Genomic DNA, 13,723 nt, shown 5'->3' with positions numbered 1-13,723 from the left:
AATTAAAATGCATTTCAGGCAAAATGCAAAATGAAGCTCCTTAGTGTTAGAATCCAGTGGAATGTATTTATTTATGTGCTTGCTCTGAGCGTTTTTTAAGTGAAGGCACTGACTCTTTTGTGCAACTCAGAAAAGGCAATGGTCTATTTTCATTTGCATATTGGCTGAAATAAGTATGTATTATTTTAGTCGGTGAATGTACTTTTAGGAAAAATTAGAGCATGCTGCTTGAAATTAGAGAAATTTGAAAAATAAGGCTCACCTTTGTCCCAGAAGTTCCACTGACATGAAGTCTGGAAAATGCCCACTGCCAAGTAGTTGCATACAGCTCGCAGATGAACAAGCTGAGATATTATCCACCTTCCAGACCACGATCCACTTGTTGTCCTTCTCTTTTTAGGAGTCCAGGATCTGGGGGTGCTTTGAGGACCCCAGCCCCTCTTGCGGGTTGCTCAAGCGTTTCCCCACTGGCATTCCCTCCCCTCCAGCTTCATGCCTTTCATTCCAGTTTCAGCTTTTGATTATTTTATTAACAGAGCCAATAGGGCACCGAAAGTCTCAAGGGGGAAGAGTGTTGGTATCTTTTCAAGGGAGGTAGCATCCTAAGTTTGAGAATTTCTTTTTTTCTCTGTAACCGATGAGGGAACACGGTGACTGGGTCCCTGAACTTTTGCTGAACCCCATTCCTATTTTCCCTTCAGCTCAGACTGGAAGAAGGGATGGGCCATTTTGATCCAAGCATTCTCCATCTCCAGGAATATTTTGGGCATGAACAATGCCAAACAAACTTGAGCAAATACGTGCAATACAGAGAGGGTCCAAATACTACCATAGATCATCTAAGAATAAGTGCAATCTGGAGTCTATTTATTTTATTTTTCTTTTATTTCTTTTGTAATGAATTTCTACTTCTCCATAAATTGGAGAAAATGCATTTGTAGGGCAGACAGGAGATAGTCCAGTGACCCAAGTCTTATTGCAATTCTAGAAACCTTTCGTAAGTGTTATTTTGAGATTCATCTGCATGTTTCTTGTTTGGCTTGGCATGACATTGAACTAGACAGGATGGAGAGCTGGGGCAGGCAGGTTTAGATGGGACGGTCAGTGAGTGGACAGGACACTTGATCACTTATCCCAGGAGAAAAGTTGTGGGGGATAGAAGCATCAGAATCTGAGACTTCATTGGGAGACACTGTCAGCTCTCCAGCTGTGTGTCAAGGAAACTGGAAACTGCAATGTGTGAAAGGGCCATTGGGGCAATCGAAATTGTTTCCTTCGATAGCATGTCCCTTGTTTGTAGCTGCTTTTGAGAATCCCCTCTATTTCCACAGTCTTAAATGTGCCACCTGTTTACACTGTGAATGCAGTGTAGTGTATTATTGTATATTTCCATAGAAATAAGCAAGCTTCATCTATGGCATGGATTCATTTAAGTATTCAACAAACATTTATGCAGAAAATGATTATCTAGTTCAAACAAGTATAATGAATGAAATTGTGTAGAAGCCATTTAAAATAGGAAAGATTTAATCTCAATTGCAAGCAGTAGATGTCCCTGACACTTGTAACTTCCCAAATGATGGTAAAACAAGTTAAATGTTGAAGTAAGTTAGCAAATACATTTACCAGTTAAAAGAATAGCATTGCTATTCAGCCAATTAAAGGTAAAACAGTATATACACGTAACGCACTAGAGATAAACGTTTCATATGCCATCTTGCATTGCACGAAGAGATCCAGCCCTCCAATGCCAACTTAGGGAACTACTAAATCATCAGGTTTTTTAAAAATGGATGATGGGCTCATGGCTTAGCATTTTCAAAAAAAGTTAGATGATGTTTCTGGCATGATAAAAAACTGAAGCGTGTCATTTGTTGCTGCTTCATTCTCTGCCCATTAAGTGACCTTTAGGTAGATATCTATTTTCAGCTGCTCTAGAGAATATTTCTTTAAATGTATCTGACTTCTTTTTTTGCCCCCAAGTTTTTGAGAGTTGACCAAGATAAGGACAAAGATTGTAGCTTGGACTGTGCGGGCTCTCCTCAGAAACCTCTGTGTGCTTCTGATGGGAGGACCTTCTTATCCCGCTGTGAATTTCAACGAGCTAAATGCAAAGACCCTCAGCTAGAAATCGCTTACCGAGGAAATTGCAAAGGTAAGTTGCTATTTATTCATTTAAAGATTGGTACATCAGTTGTGAAGATGTATATCCATGTATTTTATTTCCACCTTTGCTAACTTTCAATTATTTAAAAATTCAAGAGTCTTATGTTTGTGATTTTTTTTCCCCAAGCACTTAAGGAAGAAGACTAATTTCTATGAATTTCAAGAGCAGAGTTGTGTATTTTTTTGACACTTATTTAAAGCTCTCTTTTCCTAGAATGTCTTATGTCATCATGAAACAAATTTCTACAAGTATTTCACAGATTTTTTTCCAAGGTCTTCTAAGATTATTCTCCTCAAAGTTATTTTACTGGCTCTTTCAACTCTTTCTCATTTCTCAAAAATTTTTAGGAAATGGGATGTATGTAATACCACCTGGGCAGTTATCAGTGTGTTTTTTTTTTTTTTTTTTTTTGGTGCTGATTTCACAGATGTAATTCTTCATTTTCCTGATTTAAGCATCAGATTTAATTAGCAAGCATAAAGCCAAATATTGAAATGCTTCTCATGTTAATGAAGAGTTTGACTCTTAGCAAAGTACACTGATGTTTCCAACACAAATAGAGCGGCTTTCAGAAAGATTTATCTTCTTTAACTTATTTCTAGGAAAAAAAAGATCACGCAGACTGAAAACTCATTTGAGACCATTTTTTGCACTATTAGCTGTAACAATCATCTAAAAACAACACAACATGACAAAGTAAAGTAGCACTACCACCACCAAAACTACTAGGAATGCGTTGCGTCAGCATACTTAACCAGCTTTTGAATAAATTTGCTCTTCCTTTCATAATCCAATATAATACTAGCTGAACTGATCTGAAGCTCTTCTTTAGATGCTCAAGATAGAATTTTATCATATTCTTTAGACCTGGGAACATTGACATTATATAAAAAAATTCTTCCTATCAATATGATATTTAGACTTAGCACTCAGAGGAACAACACGATAGTCATCATCTGGTTCTTTTGCTCAGTGATAAAGCATTTCCCTATTTGTTTCCACACAGCATCCATCAGGCACCTCTTGACTCCTCTTCGCATAATTGATGACTACACATTATTGTGGATTTTTTCTGCCATTGTGATTTGTTCAAAGTAAAATGCTTTAGGACACTTAGCATTTAAAGGCTATAGCAAGGCCAGGGTATAAGCTCAAATAAAGTAGATGGGTCTTCTGACAAATCAGAGTACCTGTCTGAGAAAATGATTTTTTGTGTTAGTGTACAGGCAAGATCCATACTGTAGAATTTAAGGCATTTCATTCTCATTTTGTGGTCAAAAGAATGCTATTTGTAAATATTAGTCAAGCTGATGGTTGTTCTCTTCTCTTATGTCTAGAGACTCATGAGCAGATCAGAGCAGAAGCCCAAACCGAGGCTCCAGTGAGGATGTAATAGTAAGGAAATGTGAGAGGAGTAGGTCAAGACGGATTACACAGGGCTTGAATAATATATTTTGGAGTCTGTGCCTATCTTAGGGGAAATGGAAAGCCATAGAAAGTTGTAGACAGAAAAAAGTTGGATGCAAATTGATGCTTGGTATTGAGAAGGCATGACCTGAATTTCACTGAAATGACTCCTTGCAGAGTAATCCAAATGACAATGAATAGATTCAATTCTCAACCAGAAAACATTTCCGTTTCTTCCTCTCCATTAGATTCAATTCTGTAGTTACTAGGCCTGTGGGAGCCTCAGAATGCAGGAACTACATAAGACTTCTTTCTTACAGATTGGGAATCACCTTACATATTTTTTGCTAGGATTCTAGATTCTTACACCATCAAATCTTCTTTTGTTATAGATAGCTGGGGACCTAAGAGTGACAGGATGCTCAGACGTTCCAAAGGCAGTTTCATATGCCATGAGGGTTGATGTCAAAGGGGCAGCTTTCCTGGGCTGAATGAGGAGGGGCTCATCTTTAAGGCCTGGGGGTACCTGCAAGTGGGGGCCAATGAAAACAGGTCCTGCAGAGTTCTCCTCCCACCTCACCCACTCAAGCTCAACCCACCCCTCCACACACACACACACACACACACACACACACACACACAAAGAGAAATTTATGGACCTTGCACTTGACAAAGAATGAGCCAGCTCATTTATATGGAGATCAAATTTTTAAAGATGCCCAATAGGAACAGATTGCTTACTTTCACACTGCTTTTTTTCAACCAAAGACAACTCTTGGAGTTCTAACACCTTAGTAGAAAGGACAATGTTTCCCTGGACAAATGCCAGAGGATTAAAATGATTTAAACTGCGGTTCACCACAGAAAACCATGATCCATGATCGTGGATTATGGAAAGATGACATTATTTAAAGTGTATCCATTGAAGGAATTATACACTTCTGTCATTCTGCATCTGATTAGGGTGGTCTGAACAAATAAATTTGAGAAAAATTTAGATGTAATTTTATGCCTTGATTGGGGTTACATACTTCAGTTATCTGTGTTAGAAACAAGAAACAATTTAAAAATAAGTTTAAATATCAGATGGCCTACTCTTAAAAGAATGCCGGAAAAGCAATCACCTGTGAAGTCTTTTCTTGCGAAAAGAAGAGCTGTGAACGTGGTGGAGGGTAAATAGACTCATTACAGTTTGAGTTTTCTGTTCTTTTCTCTTGCCACGTTCCTTCAGACAACCCCAATCAAATATTCTGTTGATGGCCATCGGAAGCCATCAGATTCAAGCCTTCACTTTAGCCATTGCCTTTGATGAGCGGAGTCTTTGATGGATTTATTCAATGAAGTCTAGAGGACTTCAGTTCATCTTTCTGGGTAGAAATCAGACCCTGTGGTCTTCCCCTATTGGCTGTGGAGTCTCTCTCCAAGTATTTGACTTCAGGTCTCTGCCATGTCCTTCTGCAGGGTCAAAGCTGGATTCCTTTTTGACAAAGAGGGTGAATTAGAATTAAACACAGATGCCTTTTTTGGTATCCCTTGTTGGTTTTTTTTGTGTTTGGATGTCACCTCATTTTTCTGGATAGTTCCCTTAGTTGAGATTCTTATGTGCTTCAGTGAACCCATTTTATACCACAAATTTGTGATAAGGGAGAAAGAGGTAAAAATAAAGCCTACTTCCCCCAAATAAGGTTAATTTAAATCAAAAGGATAAAAATAAAAATCATGTGCTTATGCCAGTAGACTTCAACATCTTGTTTTTTTAGCACTGTAGCTGCCAAGGATAGCCAACATTAATCTGAAATTAGTTTAAAAGAGATCGTTAAAAAATACATTATCTAGTTTTAAAAATAACTGGCCACCGGGTGCCTCTGATGGTTTAGATTTGGGATGCAGAGTTGCAGGCTCGGAGGTACCTCTGGTTTCAGCATGCGACTGCAGGACATTTAATTTTGCTCTGCTCAAGGGATTGCCCTGAGAAGCTGTTTCAGGTCTGCCATTGGAGTTTTCATGCATCCTTTCAATTCAGCCTTTCACCTGGATTCTGGATCACAGCCAGGAGTAGAAATTCCTGAAAGGAGATTGGCTCCTTCCTATCTTGCCAGTCGCTCACCCCTTTAATCTCCCCGTTGTCCAGAGTTTAATACCCAACAGGGTACTTAGTGCCACACGTGGTGGACACGGTTTACAGCACACAGTAGGAGGTGACTGTAAGCCCTGACAGCTGATGAGACTTTGGCACAGAGTGTGTTGGTTTCCACTGAGCAAATTATGCTGTTTCTGTTCTCTAAAAGCATAGATACTGCAAATCCCATCACAGGACCCAGGTCTAGAACTTTCTTCTCTGAAAGTAAAAGAGGGAGAACTCAATGAAACTGTCTGTTTACATTGCTTCAAGGAATATAGCTAATCACTAGAATTTTCTTTAAATTATTCCTGGGGTTGAAATTGGCTAGTTCATCATAGTATCACTTTGGCAAGTGCTAAGCTGGTGCCATAGTCAATATTTTGGGGGAATGTTCACATATTTGGTGAGTGACCATTCTCAGGCCCCTCTCTTTTGGGTGTACTAGTTTGGAAACAGCCATTAAAATATTTTAGTCCATATTTAATTAAATGGATTTAACAGTTTCCTGTATTTCATATCATGATCTAACAATTAACCTTGATGAAAACTCCAGTGGTTTACACTGATCTATTATTCTCCTATTTTCTTAGGAATGTGTGGATTTTTTGTTTTCAGAACACAACAAGCCCATTAATATTTTCTCTTGATCTGAGACCACTAGGGCTGTCTTGTTTTTTCAACAAAATCTCTGGCATTGAATAAAAAAGCAACAATAATAACAACAACAACAAAAAAATCACATGCCAGGAGAACTTGGAACTATTTTGAGACTTCTGAAAACAAAATTACAATGGATAAATGAGAAAAGCAACTTCCTTGGAGAGTTCCAGAATCGAGAGAATTAGATGAACCAATTTGTCTGAAAGGAACCTAATTATGAAGGACGGTCCAATATTCCTCACGTGGTTCTTTGTTGTCAGCTTCCTCAGAGCTGTCATTGCCATCATTATTGTAGAACAACCACCCGAGTTGCTTGTGGATTGCAGCAGGTATCCTGCACACATAGGAATTGACATCGAGGAAGTAAACAATTATTATTATAAAGTCAGAGTCGCATATGCACGCTATGCATAAATGAGTTTTTATTATTAACATTGTTGCTATGCTGATGATGTCTTAGAACCTTTGTTCTTTCCCTAGGAGAACCCCCAGCATGATACATAGGATTTTGTATGGGCCAAATAATAATTATTGTTATCCAAATCTTAATATTTATTTAGCATGCCTTTCATCCAAGTTCAGTTTGCATGTGACAAAGCGTTTTATCTCAGTAGTCCCTTGAGAAAGCCAATTCCTTTAAGATCATACCACAGAGTGCACTGCATGCTGAATTTCTGTACTGTCTACATCTCAGGATGTTCTCTGTGGCTTTTGTAAGACACAGATAATCACTTAGTTCTTATTGATGATGGATGACTTGTAATGAAGAATGTGGACTTGCTGAGAGTCAGAGAAGTTTTCCAGGGTCAGAAATAGCAAGTCTACAGGAACGAGGCATTTTGGACTAGAAATCACACCTTTGCACATGCTATGTTCAAGCTAACGAGATACTGCCAAGGTATCTTTTCCCAAAGTGAGGCATATCTATGGCAGAAGTGTCTAATGGAAGAAAACCAGAGTTCTCACTTTCCTGGATATGAGAACGACATGCAGTCGCAGTTCATTCCTTTTCTGAAAGAATGACATAAGGGCAGCCTGTAAGATGGGTGTTTTGATGAAACTGGGAATGGTTTGCATTCTTTAAAATCCAACAAAAAATGAACCCAAGCTCCTGGGGCATATGCATTTTTGAAAGTTCAGTGGGAAGCAGTAACCTGGAGACTGCATTGGCTGTGCTTGTCATACTTGAAACTAATGAGGTTTGCAAATGGGATTTCTGTGTTAATCTCCCCCATCTAGTCCAATGTTGTCATGTCGGATTGTGCTCTGTATATTTTTATTTCAATTTTATTTAAACAAGATGCTGTGAAATCTAGCATGGTAGTAAATTACCATGTGACCTAATAACACCTTACCAGTTCTATTCAGGGGTAATTATTTTTTCTCCTTTCCACCCAAAGGGGAGGCACAGGCTGGTTCAGTGTTTCTCCAAGTAGGATGCATTGGAGCATCTACATCAGAAGCCTGGAGAATTAAAGATGCACATTCCAGGGCCCCAGATTAGAATCTTTGAGGATGAGCTCTCAGAGTCTGCATTTTGGCAAGCTTTCCAGGTTGCTCTGATGCACACTCAAGTTTGGGAATCAATGTAAAGAGCACCAAGTCAGGAGTTACATGCTGGAATTCTCTAACACCCTGGGAGAGTGATTCCACAAGTTTGCCCCTGTATTCTCATCTCTAAAATAGGATAGTTGGATCAAATGAACTCAAAGAATTCCTTCTCCTTGAAGATTTTTCTGAATCTGGAAAGCCTTTACCTATCCACAGAGGGCATAGAAAAATCTAGAACACTCCATCAGCTCCCATTTTCCTCAGGCCTTCAGTGATATCGCCTTTGAATAACACAGGACAATTTGTAATTGTCTGGAATATACTGAAATACCTTCTTTAATCCACAAGAAATCTCCTAGTATTAGACAGTGTGTAGTTGGTTGGTATAAGTAAGTTGGTAACCTGCCATCATTTTCTTCAGTGAAAAAAGTGTTTCTATGAAAGAAGTCTATAGGGTGGGAGGAGTTTTATTTTCTTTTAAGGTCTTCTAGCTGTGTTCCTCACTCCTAGTGCATGTTTTGTCTAAGTTAGATTTTCTCTTCCGATGCATTGCTAACCTATCAGAAGTAATCAGTCCACCTGGTGTATTTCCCAGACTTTTCAATCATATCTGCACTGGTTTCTGGCAGGAATTCTACCCAGATTATGTTTACCTTAACTCTTTTATGGTGTTCTAAATAGGTTTGATGTTTAGAAATGTCCTTCTTTATAGACTAAAGTAGACATAACAAGAGTTACTGCCATTGGTTTCATGTTCAAGCCATGAGCAGAAACACACTGGGATATTTCTGGAACATTACATGAAAGAGAAAAGATTTTTCAAAAAGATCTAGAAACAATGATTAAACAATAGAGCTAGGAAGAATTGCAATGCAGCTTTAAGGTTATTTCTGCCTTCAGGAAAGTTATAATCCAAATTCATAAAAAATGGTTTTGGCAAGCCTTTGCATTAAGACCTGTTTTAATGTTATTTACAACCGAAGTTATTAATTATCATGGAGGATGCTATGATGGGTTGTTTCCTAGTAAACATTGTAAAAATAGATTGAATTCTTTAATAAATGCTTGTTATAGTTTGCTGTCTTAATTTTTTTTTTCCTTTGTGATTTGGCAGACACGATTTTGTGACCCAAGTTGTCTCCTTATAATTTTTATTTTGTCTTTATGATTTTAACATGATGAAACCGATTTAAAGTAAAACTTTCGTTCATTTTCTCACCTAACTCTGAAGTAACATCTTTTCAGTAATGACCAGGTGAGTTTTAATAGACTGAACTAGTCGATCATTGTGGAGACACAATCTTGCTGCTTTAGATGACGCGGTCGAGTACCAGTCATCTGAGTGGGTTGTGTCACTTGCAGTGCAGGGGCTCTTTCAGCTACAGTGTATCCACCTAAATTAGTAAGGGAAAAATATTTTATTTATGCCAAGGAGGATTCCTTAATTTCTTAGCATCTGGCTTTCACAATTACGAGTGGTTAAAGTATTACAACTTCTAAAACACAGTGCCAGCTTTCATTTGATGCCAATCAAAAATGAATGACTTGCCACTCAGTGGTATCATTTCTATGGCTGCTACAAAGAAAGAATATGCTTCTTTTCTCTGGCTGCCATTCATTAATTCAACTATTTTTTTAATGCCAGCTGTGTTCATGGCAGACCCTGTGGGTTGGGCATTGAGATTAAGAAATGAATGTTTCTTGACCTTGGAGAGTTTACATGACCATAATCATAATCATAACCATTTACCGAGCATTGACCGGAAAAAGATCTAGTCTAGTCTTTCATTCAATATTATATAAATGGGGCTTTAAAATAATTATATATTTCTGAAAGTTTTCTGCCACAATTAGAAACTTTTTGAAGTCATTGAACTCTGGATGCACTGTTTCTAAAACATCTTAGAAAACGAACAGGAAGAGTTAAAAAAGAAAAACTCTATTCTCTCTCTCTCTCTTTTTTTTAGTTTAAGATTTTTATGATATCCTATTCTGACAGCTCTCTGGGCTGAGGGCTCATCAAATTCAGGATCGCCTATAAACACCATTGTTTAGTGAACCTTGTTTTGCTCAAGTTTTCTCAGTTCCCTTTAACTGCTTCTCTCAAACATTCTTCGTATAAAATGTTCAGCAAAGTCTCTTCCAATTATTGCTTAATCCTGTTTTGATTGGTTTTAACAAAGTAGAAAATTAGTTGCTTCCTGTTAAAAAGAAAACCATAATTAGAGATAACCATTGTTGTTTCCTTCTAGTTTATAGACAGCATTACATTTTGATATTTCCCATGATTAAAATATCTTGAAAAAGAAGTTTTGCTATCCCATTGGAAAAACCAGGTTAAAATAAATTTCTTACAAAGCTCATTATTGTTAACCTTATGCTCATCAAAAATTTTCAATTAAAAACCTGTTGCTAGCAGCAATTTGCTAAGCACAATGATGAGTTCTCTATTTATTAAGTCCCTGCTCTCTTAGGTAAGTACAAAGTATTTCCAAAATGCATGATCAAATTTGCATCAACACTTTTTCTGTGGCCTAATAAAAAAGTGATTAAATGCTTTGATTACAAAGAGGTTAAATTAATAATTTGATTTAATTAAAATATTAATATTACAATTTGCTGTTATTATGGGTTTTCTAAAAGATAAACTTCAGCCATAGTTTAAAAATTACTATGAACCAAAATTGTGATGCTTCTGTTCTGAGGATTTGATATGCACACAGTTAGACCTAAAGTCTGCAGAAAAGTCTCAACAATTCCATTGAAAAATTAAGGATCTGCTTAATTTTAATTTAGCTACAGGAAGCATAAAGGGTAAAAATAAAATTAAGGAAGGAGTGTATAACCTGTAAATGAAACTTCAAGGGGAGAATGTGTAAACTTACATTCTTTCAAAAGTAATTGAAAAATTAGAAAGCTGGGAATAATTTAATTTGAGGAGTGTGGTTAATATTTTTATTTCTGTAAATAGGCACATATAATTTAGCCTATGATGAGTGCACATTAAACGTATAAGAGCTTAAAGTACTATTAAAAACACGAAGGAGATTTTAATATTTTTGAGCATGTAAATTCCTTAAGGGTTTCACCCATTTCAATATAATTGATTTGGTCGACTGCTATTCAAACTGTTCTCAATAGTAAGGACCCTATGCCTGATTTAACGTAAAATGCCTGGAATAATGAAAAACAAATAGGGCCTATGAGGCATAATAGACCATTCACTGTTTGGCACTTTTATTTAATATGGTGACTACAAACTTATTTTTGAGATATGATTTACACAGTCCCTGTAATTTTATGCTACTAAGTCTTAATTGTTTCCTACAACTAAATAATCTGCAGAATGCCAGACGTAGACTTGGAATTTAATATTCCATTAAACTTGAGCGCTGCAGGCTTGAGGACTATTTGATCAGTTGCAAATGTGAAGGCTTTAAAAGAAGAAGTACAAACTGGGAATGAAGCCGGCAAGTTGTTTGGAAAACGTATGATTTTTTGGCATGTTCCATGATAATTCAAATATTAGAAATAATTTATAGCTCCATCTGTACCCTAGTAGAGACCTTGCAAGCTGGAACTCATATCACTTTTCCTTTTAGACAGTCAAACCGCAGGTTATACTAAAAAAAATGAGGACAGAAGTCCACCAAAGCAGTGATTTATCCTCAGTTAAAACACAGACTACATTAAAACCACATGTTGCTAAGTGCTGGATGACCAGGCCAAACTTTAGAATCAGACTTCAGGCCCTGCAGACTGGATGAAAGAGCTTTTTTCCTTAAATGCACAAGGCCGTGCTGCATAATGCTGCCTGTTACTATAGTGGTTCTGTAAAAGCACAAGATAAGTCTTGCAGAGGTCTTGAAGGGTTGGTAGTGGCAGACCCCGTGTTCAGCACCCTGCTATGATCAGACAGATTGTGAACGGATCCCGAGTTCTTGAGTCCATTGCCCAGATGGCATGGTGACTTAGCCAGCAGCTTTTAAACTACAAGGCGATCAAAAAGGCACCATCCAAAGACCTTGGAGAGTGGACAACACTGAAGAACAATCTCTTGCAGTCAAGCGAGACTTTTAGCTCTTCTCAGGATCTATTCACTTGTTATTTAAGTCTGGAAACACTTAAGGAACATTGGAAAACCCATTCTTTCCATGTTTTAAAATTTCAAATGAGCTACATATTATGATTGTCCAGAGAAGTAAAACATCTACTTGCGGTGGTGCTCCTAGGGCCCAAAACCCATCGGAGCAAACGGTATAAAAACCTTTTTTCAAATGGTGGAATGTTTCATTCCTTAGAACATGTTTTATTGGCTCTGGTTCTCTACAAGATCAGCCCTTGTTACTGTTAGGCTCGCACCTTTAACTCATTTTACTGGAAATCCGAAACCAGCACCATAGGTCACATATTTTCTAGTTCCCAGATCCCTCAGTCGAGTTCTGTTTTTGCACATGCAACAGAGCAACGTTAGATATGCTTGTATGTTTTTAGACTTTTCAATTTTTACTAGTTTATTGAGTTGCAGAGGGTATCTTCCTAAGCAGTAGAAGCATAGTGCATTATATCCAATTATACATTTTTAGTAATTTTAACATGAATCCATGAAAATTGAGGGCAGAGTGAGAGAAGGGCTAAGGATAGTTGACCCCTTTGTATAATATGATATTGTCAGATTTTTCGCTTGAAGTTGGAAGAGTCAGGGGACTAATAGGATTCAACTTTTGAATCTGATAAAAGTAAGATGCAGAGAACAGAGATGAGTTATGATTTCATCACACAGGTGAGCAGGTCCCGCTGGGCCTGTGCTAGAGGTGACAAAGAACCCCACTGTGCTCTGAGCTGTTCCAATGCCGCCTCCCCTCTTTCTTGCTTCCCTGTTTGATCTGACCTAATTGCAGCTTCTAGACCTACCTCCCACTTTACATCTGAGCTTGATCTTGGTGCCCTCAGTTGGATGCCCTTGGATCTGAAAAGAGCTTGTCTGTAGCTAGACTATTGCTCACACTGTTTTATTTCACCAGGAGTGCCCCATGTAACAATTTCTGAGCCTCAGTTTCCTTGTTCATTAAATGTAGAGAATGATACTTGCTCTTTTTTAGCTTACAAGCTGTTTGTCAGGATAAAAATGCAATTGCATGATATGAAAGCGTCTGCTCTACTGCTCAGAGGACCACTTGGCTGAGCCAAAGAGAACCACCTTGCCCGAGAGGCCCCTCCCAGGCTCAGCATTCTCGACACGTGTCTACAACTCCACTGTCTGCATCATGAACTTTTCAGGTCTGCTCTGTTATCCTTGCGTTGCCTGATGGCTGCTTCTACTCTGCTCTTTCCTGTAGATGTGTCTAGATGTGTGGCAGAAAGGAAGTACACCCAGGAGCAAGCCCGGAAGGAGTTTCAGCAGGTTTTCATCCCAGAATGTAACGATGACGGCACCTACAGCCAGGTTACAAACTCTCCTTGAGAAGCTCTGCATCTGGGCGATTAGGGGAGGACAATATTAAAGAGGAGATGGTAGAGATAAAGGACATGAGACATAAGTGTTATTCTGTGAGGGGAGGATGCTTTTATATCTTAGAATTTTATTAGTGATGAGCCTCATTGTCATAAATACATGAATAGGGGAATTTATTTATTCTTTAGTTGGGGCAGATATTTATAACATTGCCATTGAAACTCACCTTCATGGTTATATGAGTTTAACATGAGACAGCTGCCTCAGCGAGGCTCATCAGACCATGCTAAGCTGGTTCATTGTTTGGAATTTAATTTTGATGAAAATGGAGCCCACGCTAAGAGTTATGTAGCTTTAGCTC

At 38.0% G+C, this 13,723-nt stretch overlaps 1 protein-coding gene across 4 annotated transcripts in view; it reads left to right on the top strand.

Moving 5' to 3' along the window:
* SMOC2 (SPARC related modular calcium binding 2) overlaps positions 1-13,723 on the top strand; it is a 204,177-nt gene that overhangs the window by 58,127 nt on the left and 132,327 nt on the right. For all 4 annotated transcript variants that reach the window (XM_037817689.1, XM_037817688.1, XM_037817687.1 and 1 more), the window contains exons 2-3: positions 1,984-2,155; positions 13,247-13,353. In XM_037817689.1, the coding sequence (XP_037673617.1) occupies positions 1,984-2,155; positions 13,247-13,353 (279 nt within the window). The remainder of the gene's footprint in view (positions 1-1,983; positions 2,156-13,246; positions 13,354-13,723) is intronic.

This window comes from Choloepus didactylus, chromosome 24 (assembly GCF_015220235.1).
Source record: "Choloepus didactylus isolate mChoDid1 chromosome 24, mChoDid1.pri, whole genome shotgun sequence".
Taxonomy (NCBI): Eukaryota; Metazoa; Chordata; class Mammalia; order Pilosa; family Megalonychidae; genus Choloepus; species Choloepus didactylus.
The sequence above is the reverse complement of the archived record's forward strand: the minus strand, read 5'-3'. Positions and strand labels throughout refer to the sequence as shown.